General features: G+C 33.0%; 1 protein-coding gene across 2 annotated transcripts in view; it reads left to right on the plus strand.

Annotated features, from left to right (window-relative positions):
* Positions 1-23,004, plus strand: part of LOC114331966 (putative thiamine transporter SLC35F3) — a 222,876-nt gene that overhangs the window by 71,614 nt on the left and 128,258 nt on the right. For both annotated transcript variants that reach the window (XM_050653295.1, XM_050653296.1), the window contains exons 3-4: positions 1,850-2,023; positions 6,219-6,387. In XM_050653295.1, the coding sequence (XP_050509252.1) occupies positions 1,850-2,023; positions 6,219-6,387 (343 nt within the window). The remainder of the gene's footprint in view (positions 1-1,849; positions 2,024-6,218; positions 6,388-23,004) is intronic.

Raw genomic sequence — 23,004 nt, forward strand, 5'->3', positions numbered from 1 at the left:
CCGTAAACCGACCCGTATGAGGGAAAGGGTAAACTATCAAAATAAAATTAATGTTTAAGGGTATTTTTAGCAAACCGCTTTGCAGTATACTAAATGTTTAAAAATATGAAAAATCTACAAAAATATAACGTAAGGATATTTGTGGATACAGATGAAACCGTGATTTTTGCAAGTAAAGCTCTACTGAACAACTGCAATTACTCTTATACAACAAACAGTTTCTGTGAAAAATATGAACTAAAAAGGAATATCAAAAAGACCAAATTCTTCTTCTCTAGGTGCCGTCTCCGCTTCGTAGATTGGCAATCATCAGAGCGATTTGTGCTTTTGAGACTGCGGCTCTAAATAATTCGTTGTTAATATATCCAAACCATTCCCTAAGGTTCTTCAGGCATGAGTTACATCTCCTTCCTATGGATCTTTTTCCCTGGATTTTTCTTTGCATAATAACATGGAGTGTTAGATATTTATCTCATCACATGTCCCCTCAGTTTTCTTCTCTTAATTGTTAGAAGTATCTACTTCTCCTTCCATATGCATACGTCTCATTACCTCTACGTTGGTTATTCTATGTACACTTGAGATCTTCAGTACCCTTCGGTACATCCACATCTCAAATGCCTGCAGTTTCCTCACGTCAATTTTCTTCAGTGTCCACGCTTCCATCCCGTAGTATAATACGGATAGCACATAGCAAATCAGCAGTCGTATTTTTAACCCAAAGTTTAAGTCCCAACAGCAGAGAAGCCTCTTCATTCTTGTCAATGTGCTTCCAAAAAAGACCAAATACATGATAATAACTAAGAAAACAAATGAAAAAAAAACATTTGGGAAATGTACCGATGGAAAGAGTTGATAAATAAAAACATCTAGAAACCTGAATTTCAGAAAATAATGATCAAACAACAGAAATAAGGGCCAGGACAGAAATATCAAGCAATACGTTTGTAAAAATGAAAACAATTCTCTGCAACAACGACCTCAGATTAGAACTTAAAGTAAGAGCTCTGAGATGATACTGCAATATGGAATTGAAGACTGGACATTAAAGAAAGAACACATAAATAAGCTACAGCCATTTGAAATGTAGTGTTACATGAGGATATTTAGAATAGCATGGACAAGGAATAAAACGAACACAAAAGTATTGCGAGAAATGGGCAAACAATACGAAATAATAAATACAACAAAAATAAGAAAGTTACAATATCTGGGGCACGTAATGAGGGGACAACGATATGAAAATATAGACTGGTAATACAGGGAAAGATAAGAGGAGGAAGGAGTATAGGAAAAATGAGAGTTCTATAGAACTCTTTACAACAGCGGTAGATAGAGTAAAGATACTGATGATAATATCCAACCATCGATTGGGAGACTGTAGAATGTTATTATATGTAGTATAACTACCACTATAATATATTAATATAATAATTACACATCTTACAATTTTACACCTAAAGTCTGAATAACTTTATCATTGTAATTACATACTCGTATATTAACCTTAGATAATCACAAACAATAAGTAAACACGACATTGAACTAAACGTGCTGTTGATATAAGTTGTTGTGTACAAATACAGACTAGGTGCAAAGACATGAGGATTCGTATTTTCTTATTAGACGCTAACGTATCGTAATAAATTGGGTAGGTCACGATTGTAAACAGCTGTTATGGTTTAGTCACCGATTGTGAATTGTAAATATAATGTTATCTAAACCGAAACAGTTTTATTTAATATGGACCAAAAGGCACCTGATCCCAACCAACCGACCTATTTTCGTTACATGACGACACTTAAAGAACAAGAAGGATATTTCTAATATTTTGTTTCTTTTGTTTCAGATTTATTTTGGAATATGGGTGACCGTATGCGTGACTGCATCGTGGGTGGGAGCCACTCATTGCATAAAGTATTTGTATTTAAGAAGACCGAAAGACACCGATGTAGATGCCGATCCTGTTCTGATCCCACATGACACCAGTGGGATTAATATGACACTAGTTCAGACGATATATGTGAGTATTTTAATTTCATATTTTTGCTCTTCTTTATTTTTAATTTCTACCGACTTTCAATACATTGAAATCAACAACTATTGTCTTCTCTTAAACCCAATAAAAATGTCCCGTTCTGGTCTTGCTAAGGTGCGTCGAATAATATATCGCTTGTACTATTTATATATACACCGTTCTTAGGCGTCATCGCCCTTCGGTAGCGATCTATGGAAGAGTATCACCAAGCCGCAAGCCCTTATCCTTTGCCGTACCGCTCCTCCATAGGTCGATCAGACGCCAGTTTATTCCAGACCAAGTCGTAGACTCTATTGAGTTTTATACTACGGTGACTACAGCGTTGGCCTTTTATTAATTTCATGACCTAGCTGAGGCTCGAACCAGCGATCGAAAGTCGCAAATCCACTAAACTTGTCGATCGACTGCGCCTCAGCTAACTAGACCGTCTAGACCGACTCTTGTCGCTTGTACTATTTCCGTGACTTTAAAACAGTACTTCCGGTTGCCACTCTAAAACCGGAAGTGCGATGTCAAATGTCTCACCTTTGATGCCATCCTTGGGTTATAAACTTTCATTCGACACCTCATTTGTCCTTCTACCTAGCGCAATAGCGGAGGAGTTGTGTTTACAGACGGACAGACTTCTTCTACATGTGCCTATCTACTAGAGATGTTGGCGAATACATTGACCCATCTTATTCTATTCACAGCAGCTCAAAATAGAATAGTTTACGTTAGACCAGTCCACTTCCCAGTGGTGTCATGGCAAAATTAGCAGTGCGGGAACGCAGTGCCGGAACGCATTGCTAATTTTTGTTTACAAAACCTAAATTCTCTATTATTTTTTTTTCTTTTCTTAACCAGTGTGGGAACGGCGTTCCCACGCGTTCCCACACCATGACACCACTGCCACTTCCCTAAGATTGGCCAGCCAGGATATACGTCTACATCCAGGGGCACCCTTGCCCTCAATCTTGCCGTGTAGAATTAACTGTAGAAGTCAGTATTTATTATTACGCATAATGTGGCCGAAGTAAGTCAATTTTTAATTCTTTACGGTGTTATTAATTTCTTTGTCTTTTCTCCTGCCTCTGCCTCTGGAGTATAATTATGTTAGTTGTGTGGTGTATATTATGACGGTCAGATAGACATGGATAATTAAAAGTTTTCAAATTTTTTTGAATGGGCGACAACAGTAATAGTCACCTAGTAAATTAAATTTATAAAAAAACAAATTGTGAAATAAATACTTGTCTCAACATTGCCAATTCCAAGAATAGGATCGGTAAAAACAATCGTGGAAAATAGCGCCTACCACACAACGCAGATAGACATTGATAAAGTCACATTGTGGAAATTCAACGCTTCCCGGCCCAATTGCATCAGAGCGCGATTACAAATGAAAAATTGGGAAAAGCGGGATGAAAAAGCTCCAGAAAATTTCTTATAAAAATGAAATAAGCGAACAAGTCGCTGAAATATATTTTCACTTCTCAAGGGTGATTTTTAAAAGCAGTAAACTTGATGATATTTGAGTTTGGGCGTAGATATATAAAGATAGAGCAATACGAGTGATATTTACGGTCTTTATTTTCTTTATACAGTTTCTTAATATTTCTTAACATAGCCACTGACGGAACTTTATCATAATCTTTTATACTGTACATTTACGAGTATATTCATAGCTAATATAGACGCCATAGTAATCTGACCTAATACAGATCAACCAAAATAGGAATAGACGTAAACATACTCGCGTATTTGCGCGTTAGCAAATTTCAAATTACGGGAGAGAGAGCTAAATTGATCGATAACCGCTTAGCTGTTTATGTGGATAGTTTTACTATAGTGCCGATTCGCGACGTTGACAAGTGTTGTGTAAAATCTCAATTTTTAATAATATTTAATAATAGTGATTTTGAATTTTCAATTGTTAATTTAATCTAACTAAAAATTCATCCACAGTAAAGCAATGCAAAAAATTTTGAATGCTCAGGCTCGTAAATTAATATACTATTTGTTAAAGTTCGCTCAATGAGAAGCAGCTGCTGATAAACCTATTATTGACCTTAAAAAAGTTCAAAAGTGTGTGGCTAGCATATCAAGAGTTTCTGTGTGTAGTATCAAAATATTGCAAAGGAAGGCCACCAAATGCAGCAGGAAGTATATCAGTGTTTATTACTCCTAATAAAAATGGACAAAATCTTCAAAAATAAAATTACAAACAGTTGAACAAGGTCTGTCACTTCAGCAAATCATTAATTTTCATATAACTAAAAATCAAGTGCCCATTGTAAATAAAATGCATAAGAGATTTGTTGAAAAATTTGATTAAAAATGCCAATGAAGAATTTAACAAAGAAAGTATGCATTTAAACGAGGTTAGGGATTAGGGACTGGGACAGATTAAACAATTTAGAAACGAAAAAGATTTATTGTGTATACTGATGAATCGTATTTATTTTCATAGTCAAGTAATAATTGAACTGATGGAACAAACAGTACGTTTAAAAAACCTGTCTCCAAGAGCCAACGTTCAGTCATTGTGGGTGCAGGAAACAAAGCAGGTTTTGTCGGTACAGGAAGTCCCAAAACAAATCAGATGATTACGATGATGATATGAATTTGGACAACTACAAAAAGTGGTAAGAAGAACAATTGTCAAGTAATTTACCTCCCACAGTATCATATTAATGGACAATGTACCTTATCATAATACTCAAGAGGATAAAGCACCCACATATGCATCAACAAAGTGTGAAATGATAGATTGACTAAAAGTTAGAAATTTAAGGTTCCTTTTCCTGTTAACATGCTCAAACCAGATATGTTATGAATATGTTTTTGCTATTGATTCCATTATTAGAAATAACGGACACGGCGTATTAACCCTCGTAAGGCGGTGCTTAGATTCTTACGTAAACAACGGTGCGGGGTGCATTTGCACCCTATGTATGTCCATATTTTTTATAAATAAACGTCGGGGAAATTGACTTGAAAGATAACTAGGACTTGTTTTTATACTATGAAACATAAGTTTACAGGGTACTCATTTCTTCTTTAAAATTAATTATTATCGTTCCAAGACAAACACATGAAATTTTTCACATTTCAAATGAGCAACACAAAGTTTTTATACACAAAAAAGTTATGCCGGGACTTTCGGTCTTTTTTCTCTGACATAAGTAATACCGACCTTGTACCGTAGCTCTGTTAGTTCCAGGTGGAACATCGGAAACGTCCAATTCAGGATAAAAAATTTTCATCATTTGCACCTTACAGTCATTTTTTCAAAAAAGCACGTAAACTCAAAGATTTTTAAACGCTGTAATGGGTGGAATGCGTTTAGAATTGAACTTAATGCGAATAAAAAAATGAAAAAAATAAAAAAAAATTATCAAAAAAGATAGGTGGAATAAACGAGGCCTGGGGTGCAGCTGCACCCCGCACCGCCTTACGAGGGTTAAGGCGACCACCGTATGATCCAGATTTAAACCCGATAGAGCTTTTCTAGGCAGCACTTAAAAATTATGTTGGAACACGAAATGTGGATTTCACTTTTTATTCTATTCAAAAATTGTCGGATGAGTTCTTTGGAAATATTTTTAGTAAAAAAATGGAAACAACTTTTGACAAAGTGAAAATTATTGAAGATGATTCCCTTTCAAAACAGCCATTATTTGACGCTGCCATAGAATCCTGTATTATTAACTTAGGTGACGATTCTGATAGCGAAAATAATTCTCAGACTCAAACACAGGCCACACCGGTGAGGATTTGATTTGATTTTGCTTGTACATATAGATTATTCGTATAGTATAAAAAATTACCGAAATTATAGTAATTAACCGAAAATGTTTAAATATCCACTTAAAATTTACAAATTTTAAGTAATTACATGCAACTCGTTATAAACGATGATTCATGTAAACAACATTTCAAAAGAAATCAGTCAATATTTATAAGAACCGTGGCAACTCTGTAAATAGGCCCAAAATGAATTCTGCATCCCTTCTCCGGTTTTCGTGCAGCTTACGTCTATACCTATTTTGGTCGGAGTGTAAATTAGCTGAATATTATCACCGAAAAAAAATTATACGTTAGAAGAGAAAAATACAATGAGGTTTACCTCTATGCTACACAACATGCTTTTGACTCATATTAATACACCATTAACAGCTATTTTTATTTTTTACAGACCACATCGTATCAAGCCCCATTTTTCACCACATGGTTCGTCACCAACTGGACAATGCTCTTCTTTCCGTTATACTTTTTATGCAGATTGAGTAACAGACGATGCGAATCGATCTCCGACATCCTCTCGGAGAGCATCAGGGATTTCAGGGATAAAGGATTCACCGCAGGTATGATCAAGTCGATTTACTGCTTTTAGTTTAAGTGGAATATATCATCCTGCGATATGGTCTAACACGTAATTTGATATATAGTGGTTTTTTGCTGGTAGAAGGTAATATAGTGAACGATAAAAGGATATATTCCTGTATACACAGTGTGTGCCAAAAGAAGCGGGACGATGGAATATTTTGCGAAATGAACGTCAGATCGAAAAACTGAAAAACACGTGTTCAATGGTTTTCAAAAATCTATCGAATGACAACAAATACGACCCCCCTACACCCCTCGGAGGCGGGAGAGGCGCAACTTTGAAATATAGAATAGGAATCCCCATTTTTATAGCAGATTTGGATTCCTTATAACAAAATAAGTAACTTTCCTAATGAACATTTGTTTTCATTGTTGATAGATGGCTAGATGGTATCATATTATGGCTAAACGGTCTAATATCTAGAGATATACTTTTCCAAATGAAAAATCGAAAAACACCTGTTGAATATTTTTTAAAAATATATTAAAAGGCACCAAACACAACCTCGCCTTCCCACCCCTAGGGGTGGGACTGGAGACAACTTTGACACAACTTGTAGACAATCATGATAGATGGCGCTGTAATCATAGAAAAACATATACAGATCCGAAGTCTACATACTAATTTGTATGTTACTGAGAATTTAAGAATGTTTTGTAGAACAAGAATCTGCAATAAAAAATAGGGGATTTTATTAAAGATTTCTAAGTTGTCTCCACCCCCCCCCCCGCCCAGGGAGTAGAATGGGGGTTTATATTTGGTATCATTCGATAAATTTTTGTTTTTCATTTTTTCATTTAGAAGTGTATTTCTTCTAGGGTAGTAGGATAAATCGTTTTCTTTTTCGATTATAGCGCCATCGTATGTACCTACGTATTTTTGCTTAAGAAATCCTAATCTGTAATAAAAAAAAATGGTGGTTCCATCTTCAAGATTTTAAAGTTGGCGTTGGTTGGTTCCTTCAGTGGTGTAGAATTTAGGAAGGGTCAACTATTCACTTTCTCCTGTCGTACGTCTCTGGAATTAACCAGAAGCGCTTATTTAACATAATTTAGTAAGGTGTATAGTACCTACACCTTCTGCAAAGTATGATACGGTTATGTCAAGTAGTTTTAAAGTTCTGTGTACAAATAGTTATTAAATTTTTAAATAAAACACCCTGTAACTCAATAAGGTGACACATTTTATTTAAATGATTTGGGTTAAATCTTAATATTTTGAGGTGTAGAATCTACAACTCAGAGATTGGACATTCTTAATGAATCACCCTGACATACAGGGTGATTCATTAAGAGTGTCAAATATTTTTTGTAATGCGAAAGTATTGAAGAATATAAAAATTATACCAAAATAGCAATTCCGCTAGTGGCGTAGAGTGTTGGAATGGTCAACCATTCAGTTTCCCCTATCCTATGCCTCTAGTAGTACCTAGCCAGAAACGCTTATTTAACATAATTTAGTAGGGTGTACAGTATCTACTCTTTCTGCCGTGTATGACAGGAATATGTCATATTAATTTTAAAGTAGGTACTAGGTACAAATAGTTTTTAAAATTTTCAATAAAACGCCCTGTAATTCAGTAAGGAGCCACATTTTATTTAAGTCATTTGGGTTAAATCTTAATACTTTGAGATCTAGAATCTACAACTCAGAGATTTGACATTCTTAATTAATCACCCTGTATAGTATATAAACATAATACCTACTTGTAAAAGAAGTTGTCCCAAGAAATACCTACAATAAAAAATAAAAAATATATGCTTATAAATTACGTATAAAAAATAGTTTGGTATATTCACATAATACTTCCCATATTTTCCATTAAGGAACAACCATACATTAGGTATTTTCCCTTTCAGAGCATGCTTTTGTTAATTTGTAAATTTAAAATACATTACACGCAACTGACTAATGCATAGTTTGCGTGAATTTCAAAACTCATCACTTACAGATGTTGAAAATTAAAAAGAAAAAGAATCCATTATGCCACCTCCTAACGGGTGTTTGGATTTCATTTTCGCCTAGCCCCATGTAGTCGTTACATCTTATATAATTTCAGAAAAATTACAGTTTTAATTATTAATATTCCCCGTTTTATACCGCTAACGCGGCTTTGGGATTATAGCAGGGTAGTCTGCTATCTCTAGGGCCTACGGTATACAAGGAAGGTATGAGAGGCAGTGCTAAGCTTCAACCGCCTATTATTACCACTGCTTTTACCCAAGGTACTCATTTTATTCAGGCTGAGTCGACCTGGGGAATACTACCCCGTCCTACCTGCGTGGAAGTCCGACATCCTACCGCCTGAGCTATCCGTGCCACAGTTTTAATTACAGTTTCTTTATTAAATAATCTAAGAAATTGTCAAACAACGAGAAGTCTAAAGCACCCAAGATCTAGAAATCTTCTAACATTGGGACCAAAATTCTGGTTTAGATCCTGGGTGTTAGACAAGGGCGGATCTGTTTTGCGGTAGATGTAACAGGTGACATTCGGATTTTTGCAGATAAAGTTAGGTGACAACTTCAGTAATTATAATTGACTTATGCTCCTTCTCAAATATGACCGGAACATTAATAAAAAAAATTAAATTTTTTAAAAATTTCGAAAAACTTCGAATGTTTTCTAATTTGTTTGTTTATAAATTTAAAACGATTTATTTTGGAACAAAGTCGACCAGAGATAAAATAAAAATAATTAAATTTTGAATGATATACGACTGGTTAAAAATGTCTTAAATTATTACCATATCTGCAAAATAGCAATAAATACAAAATAATGGGGCAAAATAAACCTGTTTTTGTTCAATGTTTTTCAACCACTTTGGCTGCACTTAAAACCTTCGTAATTCGCTTAAAAAATTCTTATAATATACTTAAACCGTCCACCAAATTTCACTGAAATCGACCTAATAGATTTTTCATAATAATTTTGCAATCTAAATTTTTTAAAAAAGTTTAAATTTTTTAAAAACTTTCTGAACAAAAAGTAGACCATTTAAAATGTTAATTTTGCTAATTTTTTAACATATAAATAGGTGCTCTATCTATCTAATACACCTTAGAGAATTAAAATCGAATTATTTCAGCAGCTTCACCAATGTTTCAAAGTTATAAACAATTTTTTGGCATATAAACAAATTAGTTTTGTCGCCAGGGGGGGGGGGGGTGCAACGGTCTGCTTTATTTAGATAGACTTACCCAAGCCTTTATTATGTATTTTGTTCCATAGAACACGAATTTTTTGGGTAACAGTTGATCCAGATGTCGATAAGATTGTTATAAACAAAGAACTTGAGCGATTACATAACAGCGATTTTTCGTGAAACAAAACATTTTTTGTAGTTCTTGAGTAATTCTAAGTAATTCAAAAAACGTTCTTATAAGATTTTTCGTAGGATGCATGGTTTTTAAGATAAACGCGGTTGAACTTTCAAAAAATCGAAAAATTGCAATTTTTGATCCCGAATAACTTTTGATTAAAAAATAAAATAGCAATTCTGTTTACAGCATTTGAAAGTTTAAGTCAAATTATACCGGTTTTGATTATTTGCATTGATAAAAATTATTTTTTTATTGTTAAACAAAGCTATTTGTTTATAAGCCAAAAAACTGTTTATAATTTTAAGACATTGCTGAGCGTCTCTTTTAAGACATTATAGATCGTCTCTTTATACCTATGTAAAAAAATTAGCCAACTTCTAAATGGTCTACTTTTTGTTCACAAAGTTTTTAAAAAATTTGAACTTTTTTAAAAAAATTTAGATTGCAAATTTATTATGCAAAATGTATTAGGTCGATTTTAATGAAATTTGGTAGACAACTTAAGTATGCTATGAGAATTTTTTAAGCGAATCACTAAGGTTCTAAGTGCCACCGAAGTGTTTAATAAACTTTAAATAAATAACAACAGGCTTATTTTGCGCCTTTATTTTGTATTTATTGCTATATTGCAGAAAGGGTAATACTTTAAGACATTTCTAAGCAGACGTATATCATACAAAATTTAATTATCTTTATTTTCTTTCCCTACGACTTTGTTCCAAAACGAATCGTTTTAAAGTTATAAGCAAAGAAAGTAGAAAAAAATCGATGATTTTCGAAATCTTTGAATATTTTAATTTTTTTATTAATGTTCCGGGCATATTTGAAAAGGAGCATAAGCCAATTATTATTATTGAAGTTGTCACCTAACTTTATCTGCAAAAATCCGAATGCCACCTCTCACATCCAAAATATACGTTATTTCACAGGTCAGCCCTGGTCTAAGTAGTGAGTATCTAAAATAGTCATTCCACAAACCCGTTAATTTATCTAGGTAAAAATCCAAAAGTTAATCTTACATTCTGCTTCAGAGACAACCATCATCCACTCTCGGGATTTTCAGAACGGCCTGCGGTCTGCTTGAAGAAGAACAGAGCAGACCAGAAGCCCTTCTGAAGAACCCAAGAGGGTGAAACGTACATAAACAGATGACTGCTATCTTTGAAACAGAAGAATGTTATCTTTGAAACAGAATGAAATATTAACTGTCTTTCTTTTTAAGATATTTTTCTTCGAATTTATCTGTCTTTACGTCAAAATATTTTATTTAAGATATTAAATACACACCGGCAAAATTAAAGGAACACCTTAAACATAAAGGTATGTTTGATGTCTCGAATCTTCTAAACCAGTTGTCCGATTTGAGTGATTTTCTTAGTATGTTGTAGCCTTATGGTTTAAGAATATCGGCGTAATAATATTGTTGCTGGACAAGTAAATGTCATTTTATACCTGGTGTTACAATCATACTGTGTTTTTTCCTTAAAGTTTGGAACACCCTGTGGAATATTCTAACTTAGATAAAATATTGAAATTAAAACTGTATTGTAGCCTTAAGGTGAAACAGTAGCGATCAACAGGTAGCGAAAACGCGTTCCAAGATTGCGGCTGTAATTTTGAATATTTTTTCGAGATATTTGGCACACGTATTCGTCATATAATAAAGAATGGCGGTACAGAGCCCAATTTAAAAAATATATTAATATGTGGAAATTACTCTGTAATTAAATATAATATTAAAAAAACGAGCCTGTACCGCCATTAAGAAGAACAAAAAAATACACTTTCTTCAAATAAACTTTTTTATCCGATGCCTAGATTTTGTGTCATTTTGGAACTACTAATGAAATAAAAAATTTTAGTAGTTCCAAAATGACACAAAATTTAGGCATCGGGTAAAAAAGTTTATTTGAAGAAAGTGTATTTTTTTGTTCTTCTTAATGGCGGTACAGGCTCGTTTTTTTAATATTGCATTTAATTACAGAATAATTTCCACATATTAATATATTTTTCAAATTGGGCTCTGTACCACCATTCTTTATTATATTACGAATACGTGTGCCAAATATCTCGAAAAAATATTCAAAATTACAGCCGCAATCTTGGAACTCGTTTTTGCTACCTGTTGATCGCTACTGTTTCCTCTTAAGCTTTCTTAACATCTTCTTTTTTTATTCATTTGCTTATGTTGGATAATAAATAAATTAGGTGCTTTAACACCTAGCCATGTTCTTCATCAATACAGGGTGTTTCTAAATAAATGCGACAAACTTTAAGGGGTAATTCTGCATGAAAAATAATGTCAGCTTACTTTTTAAACATATGTCCGCCAATGCTTCGTTTTCGGGACACGGGATGTTGAATTTTTCTTGCAAACTGACGATTTATTTATTGCTCTAAAACCGGTTGAGATATGCAAATGAAATTTGGTAGGATTTAAGAGGTAGCTATTGCTAATTTTTTGGCATACAATTAGGAATTTTATATTTATCATTGGCGTGCATATGGGTATAAATATTTTAGATATATTCCGTATTCACGCCAATGGTGAACATACAATTATTAATTGTATGTCAAAAAATGCGTAATAACTGCCTCTTAAAACTTACCAAATTTCATTTGCATATCTCAACCGGTTTTAAAGCAAGAAATAAATCGTCAGTTTGCAAGAAAAAATTCAACGTCCCGTATCTCAGAAACGAAGCATTTGCGGACATATGTTTATAAAGTAAACTGTCATTACCTTTTTATGAAGAATTACCCCTTAAAGTTTATTGCACTTATTTAGAATCACCCTGTATTGATGAAGAACATGGCTAGTTGTTAAAGCACCTAACTTTTTTATTATTCAACATAAGCAAATGAATCAAAAAAGAAAATGTTAAGAAAGCTTAAGGCTACAATACAGTTTTAGTTTTAATATTTTATATAGGCTAGAATATTCCACAGGGTGTTCCGAACTTTAACGAAAAAACACAGTATGATTGTTACACCCGATATAAAATAACGTCCACATATCTAACAACAATATTATTACACTGATATAATCAGGCCACAGGCTATTTTTTTGGTATGTTGTAGCCTGAATAATCAGGCTACAACATACCAAAAGAATCACTCAAATCGGACAATTGGTTTACGAGATTCGAGACATCAAACATGTCCCATTTTTAAGGTGTTCCTTTAATTTTGCCGGTGTGTGTATTATTAGTTATTTTAAGATATCTAAGTATTTGTTTTTCTTTGTTTTTGTTAAAGCATCTGCAAAGTTCTTTCAACAAAATTAATCTGACTCTTCAGCGGTTTCATCCTGTAATTAATGTAATTAAAGTAACGATTAATTTCTATTTTCTATTTATATTTAATGTAATGAAAGTATACGATTAAACGAATTTTTATCTTGCAATGTCTTTTTGTTTTCGTTTCTTTTCAGTGAGATTCATTACGTTATAAACCGGAAATTATGTATAAAAGGATAATCAAAAACGACGAAAAAAACTTAAAAGTAATAAATAGAGACAAAAGATCTAACACTCCAGCTACCGCGATTCACAAACAAGGGTAAATAAAAACCACGATTTTGTTCAAATATCTCCAGAGTTTCCCTAATAAAAAAAATTGACTTTTTGCGGTTTAATCCTGTATCTAAAGGGGGTATGGTTTGAAATCAACATTTCAAACATAACTTTGTGATTTTTTTTAAACTATGGTAGAATTATTTTATTTTTAAATTCAATTAACATATTATATACAATAATTCAAAAATATTAAAACAATTTCAAGGCAAAATATGTATTAAAAAATAAGATAAAACGGTGGCAAATTGTTTTACAGACATCTCTAAAAAGAAATAAATTTTGCGGTGGACATCAGAACTCGTCTTTGGATGATGTGAGATAAAAAATATAAAAACATTTTATTAGAAAGGTAAAGTTTTCAATCTTAATAGCAACATTAATAATATTGAAAAATATTAAAAATATTACTAAAAGATTTTTAAATTGAAAACTTATTGGTCCATTTCCCTTATAATACCTCCAAGGCTTCTAAAATTTGCAAGCCAGATGGATGCTGCAGTGAAGACAAAGGGAGGGAATTCTAAAAAGTTGCAATTTACAACTCCCGTCTGCAGCTTGATAAAGTTTCAACGGAAAATGGACCTAGTTACTCTATAGGAGTAATACTAATATAAAGTAAAATAAAAATGTATACTATTTTTATTCAGTTGCAATGCGAAGGCAAAACAATCTTATTTCTCACTTAGAACAGGAAGCGCAGTTCAGCACTCTGAATTGACGATTTTCGACTATTATTGGAGTGATCATCGGAGAGGCGTAGGCCTGCTGCGCTCTACTCGAAGTGACCAAACCATGAAAGTTTATCCCCACATTGCAACTGACGTGTATGGATTAGGTTACTAGCGTCATCTGGCAATTGAAAGGTAATGTTTTCAATCCTAATAGCAACATTAATAATAATATAATAGTCTCCCTTTTTATACCACTGTGGCTTTGGGAGTATAGCAGGGTAGTCTGTTATATCTAGGGCCTACGGTATACAATGAAGGTAACAGGGCCAGTGCTACGCTTCAACCGCCTATCATTACCCCTGGTTTTACCCAAGGTACTCATTTTATTCAGGCTGAGTCGACCTGGGACCTATAAACATTTTAAAAATGTCTAGTTGTTCTTGCCGGCCGGCGGTAGGATTTGAACTCCGGACCACCGGCATGCTAGCCAAGCACACTACCGCTTCGCTACGCCGGCCCAACATTAATAATATTGAAAAATTCTAAAAATATTACTAAAAGATTTTTAAATTGAAAGCTTATTGGTCCATTTCCCTGGTAACACCTCCAAGGCTTCTAAAATTTGCAAGCCCGATGGATGCTGCAGTGAAAACAAAGAGAGGGAATTCTAAAAAATGCAATTCACAACCCCCGTCTGTAGCTTGGTAAAGTTCCAACGAAAAATGGACCTAGTTACTCTATAGGAGTAATACGAATATAAAATAAAAATGTGTACCATTTTTATTATTCAGTTGCAATGCGAAGGCAAAACAATCTTACTTTACAATTAAAATACGGAGTGCAATCCAGCTCTCTGAATCGCGATTTTCGATTCTTATTGGAATCTCATCGGAGAGAGCGCAGGCTTGTTCTCCATATCATAACTGACTAGCACCGAGAGTTTTCCCCTGGACACAGATTAACCCAACACAGATGCGAAACCCTGGCGATAACTCTGGTACCGAGTTTTGGTAAACTCCTCCTACTTTGAGTTACCAAAAGGGTAGTCGCTTAGTATCTCGCTTAGTATGTAGGCTTAAGCTTATTGTCAGTTCCTGAATAACCTCGACAGTACATGCGCTTATTGTAGTGTTAAATTGACGGGCTGATTATAGGGAATTTTTTCTATTTATCAAGTGTGTTTAAATAGTTTTGTTATATTTTTAAAAATGGTTGGATATACGTGTATTTGTGAAGGGTGTTCATCTAAGACGGGTCAAGGAATATCATTTTTTAGATTGCCAAAGGATAAAATAAGGTATGTAGTGTCATTAATAAATTGATTTACTTTCTAAATACTGATTAAGCGGCATATTACTTATATCATATTAATTATATTAATCTCGAAACACACATAAAATGGTTACTCAAGCTATGTGTGTTAGAAATAGTTCCAATAGTATTTTTTCAAGAAATATTTTGATAAGTCTGAAAAAAATCCTGTCTTGAAAACAGTAAATTTTAGTTACTAGTAAGAATGAATAACGCCCTGTTATTGAAGATAGTCAAAATAATCTTAAAAAATAAAAGAGATATTAACAAGACATTAAATTTTTATTAAAAAACATCTTATGTTACAGGAGTGAGCTATGGTTAAAAGCTACTAAAAGACAAGATTTGTTAGAGGAGGATTTAACTAGATACAGAATTTGCGAAAAGTATTTTGAAAATAAATTTTTATGCACATCTTCACGACGAAAACTCTTGTATGACAATGATTTTCCGTCAATTTTTACCGAATCTAAATATATCTGCGCGAATACGTCTGAGGAGCCGCAGAAAAAAGTTCAAATATTGTCAGGTAAAAAATTAGGTAAATATCAATAATTTCAATAATAAAAAGATATGATTTTTCAGATAATAGAATAACGCCTGCGGCGGAAAATTTACAGTTAATATCCTCTAAACAAGTTTCTATCAGCCCCAATAAAAAAAAAAAGATGGACACATTACTACAAGAATTACAAAAGATGTTTCCCAGTTATCACCTTTAGTATTATTACAAACACTAGCATATTTTATGTATAACTTGCCACGTGAATCTAAACTGAAATATAAAATCAGGTTTTTAAAAAGAAAACTTTTGAATAGAAAAATATGTAAAAACAAAACGGTACAAAACAAGAGAGAGCAGTTTAAAAAATTATGTGACAAATTTCTTAATAAATCATTGGCCGAAATTGTAAAAACTCAGGCACTGTTGCAGAAAAAAGTCCCAAAGGCCAGAAGATATTCTTAGGAATACAAACAATTCGCTCATTATACTTTTTTGGACCCAAAACTTATCACTTTTTGAAAAAAAATCTTTATTTACCAACTAAACGTTGTTTATATAAGTAAATTTGATTATATAATTAAATAACCTGGAACTTGAAAATTATTATATTAACAACACTTTATCTGGTTTTTTTCTGGAAGGTCATACCTGGAATTCACAAATTACTGTCACCAAACGACTGTCACTTTTCTAATACCTAGTTTACTTTCTCTTGTTTTATTAAGGAAAAACTTTGTTTTGTTTTGTTTTGTAGCTAGTTTACTTTCTCTTGTTTTGTACCTACCTAGAATTCCCAAATTACCCTATTATATTTATATCGTGTTCACTTCCAAGCAACTTTTTATTATTTTTCAATATACACAGAAATTTAATAAATGACCATTTATATATAAATCTTTAACGATTGTCATTTTTCTAACAATTAGTTAACTTTCTCTTGTTTTGTTAAGGACATATGTACCTAGAATTCCCAAATTACCTATTGTATTTTTATTTCCTTTTTCGTTTAACACATAAATTTATTAAATGACCAATGTTTTGTTAAGTTTTGTTTGTCTTAATTTTTAGTGTAAATATAGTAAACATCAAATCAGGTGTAAAAGTAAGTATTATAGACCAAATGAACTATTTTGTAAGTTATCAATTGTATTGGTGCAAACACCGGCACAACAACTGTGCTCCTTAGTTTCAAGGTTACCAATTTTTGTACCGGCATCATAGCATAGCTTTCGCATCTGTGTTGGGTTAATCTGTGCCCTGGATATGGAGAACAAATCTGCGCTCTCTCCGATGAGATTCAAATAAGAATCGAAAATCGTCGATTCGGAGTGCTGGACTGCGCTCCCTGTTCTAAGTGAAAAATAAAATTGTTTTGCCTTCGCATTGCAAAAATGGTATACATTTACATTTTATTAGCTTATGAGTTTTTGAGGCAGTGCCGGTTTATGCACTGGGCGCTTGGAACGGGTGCCCAGGGGCCCGGGCCCCGGAGGGGCCCGTAAGGCCCTTTCTTTTTATTAATAAAAAAGTAAATTCCGCTAAATAATCTACATATTTTCCAAAATAGAAAAAATGACGACGAAATACCTGCGATTTCGAAATGATCTGATTTTAAGGCTGATGACTTTATAAAAACTATGAACTTTTAAACCAAACAGTGATTCCTTAGAAAATTGTAAAAAAATGTATTAAGATGGAGACAAAGCTTATTGTAGAAGATTAAATGGAAACAACTTTTATAGAGGAAAACTCAATGGAGGCAAGGAAAAGAGAGATTGGCTAATATACGACGCAAGTGCTAAAGCTGTTTATTGTTACCCGTGCAAATTATTTTCAATTGAAAAAATAGTTTAACTGATTTTAGATGGACCCCCTGGAAACATTTGAATAGTTTTCTCAAATATCACGAAGAAAGTAAATTTCATCTGAACTCTATGGTTACATTAATAACAAGATCATCAATAATTGGATTTATAGACGTTGCCTGGAAAGAGCAAGTAGAACGCGAAGCTGACTATTGGATAAACGTCCTAAGAATAGTTGTTGTCACTGCTAAATTACTTGCTTCTCAAGGACTAGCTTTCCGTTGATCCAATGACGATTTAACGAGTCGTCATAAAGGAAATTGTATATTAGGCTAAATTTGACTACTTCTTAGATGAACATTTACAACGGAATGCGAATAAATGAAATGGTTTAGTTAGCTATGTGTCTCACCAAATTTGCAATGAGTTCTTGGAAGTAATTAAATCAAAACTTGTAGAAACTTTTGACGCTGTAAATGCTTTAGTTAAAAACTAGGGATCCATCAAACCTATGTTATCCAGTTAAGCAATAACAAAGACGAAAAATTAGCAATTAAAATGAAGCCAAGACATTACAGAATAAAATGGGTACCTTGGAGATAGCTCCATTGACAGTGATTTGGACAAAAACTTTGGAACGAGTTAATGTAACAAGCAAAACGTGAACGTGAAAAAACTGTGGACTTGTGTCAATTGGAGTAGAATTAATGACACCTATTTTGAGATTTGTTGGAGAAGTAAGAAATATGTTAAGCGAAATTGAATAGAAGCCAAAAATATTTTTTACGAAGACGACGATATCTCAAACATATTCTATACAACTGACCTTCAAAGAACAAAGAAGGGAAAAACATTTTTTGATGAAGCAGGTGAAAGTGAAACAATTAAAGGCCAGTTATAGGCCACAATATTACTCAAGATTCAAGATCTTTTAAAGAGAGTTCCTCTTTTTCTTTTTGTATAGACATGGCTGCCTGTTTTTTTAATGTGCCTCTAGTAGTTGTCGTTCCATCGTTTTCGTGGTCTTCCCACTGATTGTCTTCCTATTGGGGAACAGTCTCTCGCTGTCCTTACTATTTTATTTCTTGTCATTCGGCTTATGTGGTCATTCCATTCCATTTTTCTGTTTCTTACCCAGTTATTAATGTTGTCCACCTTGCATCTCCGTCGTATATCTGTACTTCTAGCTCTGTCCCATAGAATCTTACCATCGATTTTTCGGAGAGTTTTCATCTCGGCTGTTTCGAGCAATCTTTTTGTCCTCTCTGTGTCGGGTCGTGTTTCTGCCTCATATGTCATTATTGGTCTGATGACTGTTTTGTAATTTCTGCCTTTCATTTCTTTTCCGATACGTTTATTTCTCCATATTGTGTCATTCGGGCAACCTCCGGTTCTGTTTGCTCTATTCACTTGATCTTCCAGTTCTTTTTCGAGCCTTTCGTAGCTAGGTAGTGTTGTGCCTAGATACTTAAACTCCATCAGTTGTTCTATTATCTGACCCTTTAGCTCCAATTTACATCTTATTGGATTTGCTGTTATAACCATGCATTTTGTCTTTTTTGGGGAAATTAACATTTAAAGAGAATTAAATGCTACAAAGATGTTACATCAGCTGTTACATGTTTTTTCTACACTAGATAAAGAAGCAGTCAAGACGTCAATGAATACTTTATGTGTGAAATATAAAAAAGATGTTGATGAAACTAAAGAGAACTTGCATAATGAAATTACTCATTCTATAACATTATGCCAAAAGTTAAGTAAACATTTATAAAATTTGGTGTCATCCAGGATGTAGAGATTGTAAAGGCGACAATTCCCAATATTTTACCTTTACTGCAAGTTCATTTCACGATACCAGCTTCTGATGCGTCAGGCAAGCGGTCTTTTTCGGCTTTAAAAAGAATAATAATATATTTAACGCCAAATTAGGGTCAAGAAAATCTAGATGCATATCATTATTGTATTATAGAAAATGAAGACCTGGAGCAACTGAATTGTGATAGTATTATATGACAGTTTGCTAATGCCTAGTTAAGAAAAAATGTGATCTAATTTTTGTCATAAGTATGTATTTTTTAGAATATATTTTTTTGTTCGTCATGTGTTGTTTTGTGTAAATTTCTGTTTTTTTTTGTATTTTTAAATGTATTTTTTGGAATATTTTTTACGTTTGCTATTATTCTTGTTTGGTTAAAAAAAATGATGGATTTTACAATAAATGCATGTGTTTTCTTGTTAAAAAACTGACAACGAATAGCAATTAAGGGGCCCCTAAATAGTCGGCGCCCAGGGCCCGAAGTTAGGTTAAACTGGCACTGTTTTGAGGTAATGCTGTCGAATTTTTTTAGTTTTACCGATTATTGAGTTTTTGGTATCACTCAGAACTCAAAATAACGAAATTTTTAAAGGGTGAAAATTAACATATTTATTATTTTTAAACAAAAAATTTGCATAAAACAAAAAATATCTTGACAGTGTTGCCTCAGGAAGTACCTAGAAAAAATATGTGCAAAATTTCAGGTAGATCGGTGTCAAGTAATTTTTAGAGTTACAATGTCCACCGCCTTTGAGAAATGTAGTTTTGAGAAAAACGCGTTTAAATTTTTGACAATATTTATTCTCAATGTCTTATTTGTCTGTCAAATCGTCAAGTGTGCACACCGGAATATGTTTTTGAATGGCGGAGTAATTTACAAAAGAGAAGGAGATCAGCTGTTGAACATTTCTCACTACGCTGCTGGCGCCAAGCTGCTAAAAAGCGAGTAGTAGGTAGGAATATTCGGACAGCTTGTATATTAGTGCACCCTAATATTTACGTGGCATTGGATCCGAGCTTGACATGTAACACCGTTGCTATATCCTCTATTTTTTCATACTATCACATTATATAAAGTTTCATTATAAAATAGTTTTGAAAACACCAATTAAGTGAAGTTTTTTAATACAAAAAGCTCAAAAGAGGCATTTTAAATCAAAGCTACCTTATAATTGCTATAAAAATGAAGATCAACTGATAAATAAAAAATATCAATGAAGATAAACTGTATAAATCTTTTAAATCAAAGATAATTTAAATTGTTATAAAAAAGTATCAAAAAGTGAAAACCAATATTTTAAATTTCTCCGAAGAAAATATTAGTTTTTAGCGTTTTTTTTTTTTCATTTAAGTTCTACTGTAGTTCACCAACGATTCAGACGTGTTTATCGGCAAGAGTAAAACCAAATTAAACAATATCCGGTTAAAATTGTGTCTTAAAATAGTTGTTCAAATTTGGTGGTATATAAGGAAGTTTGGATAGAGTGTTCAAAACCAATTAAATGGACCTGCAAGTCGGGGGGAAACCCCCTGACCCTATACCCCCAGATATACCTCAAAAAAAGATAAGTTTAATTAAAGATGTAAGTATGGATATTTATCCAGTCGGACAGGTGACAACCTTTAATAAAAATAACATTTGTAATGAAAATAATCCGGTAAGTACTGATAATAATTTATTAATTAATCAAAATTCGTCAACAAATGATAAAATCGACAATATTATGTCAAAAGAAAGAGAGGAATTTGTGTATGTAAGTACTGATTTAGGGCCATACCATATTTATGTTGAAAATAATACAACTGAATTCAAAGGCAAATTAAATGCTCTCAAAATTGGAGATATAATTCTCTCTAACTTCCCGCAAATAGATAACAAAATTATTAGTATTGATTCTATAGGTCGGAATAGGATTAGAATCAAGTTAAAAGATTATAAATCAGCGAATTTTCTAATAACTCATAAAAACGATAACATTTTTGTTAAAAATAACTTTGTATTGTACATTCCAAAATTTATTCTCCATAGACAGGGCGTCATTAGAGATATTGAACAAGACTTTTCGGATGAGTATATAAAAGGTAAAATAAAACCATTTGATCAACATTGCAATTTTGAAGTTTCTAACGTCAAAAGAATAAACCGTAAAGTAGAAAAAATTACAGATGAAGGTAAGTCAATAGAATATGTTGCTACTAAGTCTTGCATTGTTACTTTTAAATCCCAAATTTTGCCAAAATATATTTCTATTAATAAGGTTATTAAGGAAGTAGAACCCTACAAACAAAAGGTACTATTATGTTATAACTGCCTCCGTTTCGGCCACCTAGGTAGTCAGTGTAGAAGTAGACCGAGATGTAGTAAATGTCAGGAATCCCACACCACAAAAGATTGTACTAGTACTGACTACCTACCACGTTGCTTTAGCTGTCAAGGAAATCACCTTACAACTAATTTATCTTCTTGTCCAGAATTTAAAAGGCAAAAAATTGTGAAGGAAACCATGAGCTCTTCCAATGTTAATTTCTTTGATGCAAATAAACAGGTCCCAAAAAATACATACGCCAACATAGTCGCTCTTAATACCTCTGCCATGGAAAATAGTGTAATTTCCTCGACAAATTATCCCCAATGGATTCAATCTGGACTTACCCCATCTAGCATAATACAGTCTCATTCTTCTCAACCACAATTCTCGCAGACCCAGAATTTACAACCCAAATCGTATAAAAATAATTTTACTAATTACATGTTTTCTTCTCCTACATCTTCAAGCCCAAACAAAAGGCACAGGCCAATTAGCCCTAATCCCATTGAAATTTCAAGACAAGAAATTCTTTCTCAACCAAACTCATCTTTTGTCTCGGGAGGAATTTTTAATAGTCAACATTATTTAAAAAACTCAGTTGGAGTAAAATCACAATCAGAGGAATTAAATTCAACAATAAGTTTAGTTTTAGAAGTAGTTCTCAATATTATAAATAAAATAAAACAAACAAACAATTTTAATGTATCAGAGTCAGAAATAGTTCAATTAATTAGTAATCATGTAAACCAACCCTTGTCTTCAAATTCGCAGACATCACAAATATGAATATGCTGCAATGGAATTGTCGTTCAGCAGTAGCTAGTAAAGTAAATTTAGAATATCTGCTATATCAAAATCAAATTTCCATAGCATTACTCTCAGAAACCTGGTTTAAATCAAAATACTATTATAATTTTAAAGGTTATAATTGCTTTAGATCAGATCGTGCAGACGGGTATGGTGAAACTGCCATTTTATTAAAATCAAACATAAGATGTGAAGAAATAAATCTTAAAAATAGACATCCTTTTACTCATAAATGTATTTCAGTTCAAATTTTTCGAAACAAAAATCCTATTACTATTGTCTCAGTATACATTGAACCAAAAACCCAGATATCTGAAAGACAATGGTTGGAATTCTTTACAGATATTCCTAAGCCTTTTATTATTGGTGGCGATTTTAATGCCCACAGTATCGCATGGGGCTGTGAAATTGAAGACAATTATGGTAAAAAACTTTTAGAAAGTATTGATCATTGTAATTTGATATG

The sequence above is a fragment of the Diabrotica virgifera genome, chromosome 6 (assembly GCF_917563875.1).
Source record: "Diabrotica virgifera virgifera chromosome 6, PGI_DIABVI_V3a".
NCBI lineage: Eukaryota > Metazoa > Arthropoda > Insecta > Coleoptera > Chrysomelidae > Diabrotica > Diabrotica virgifera.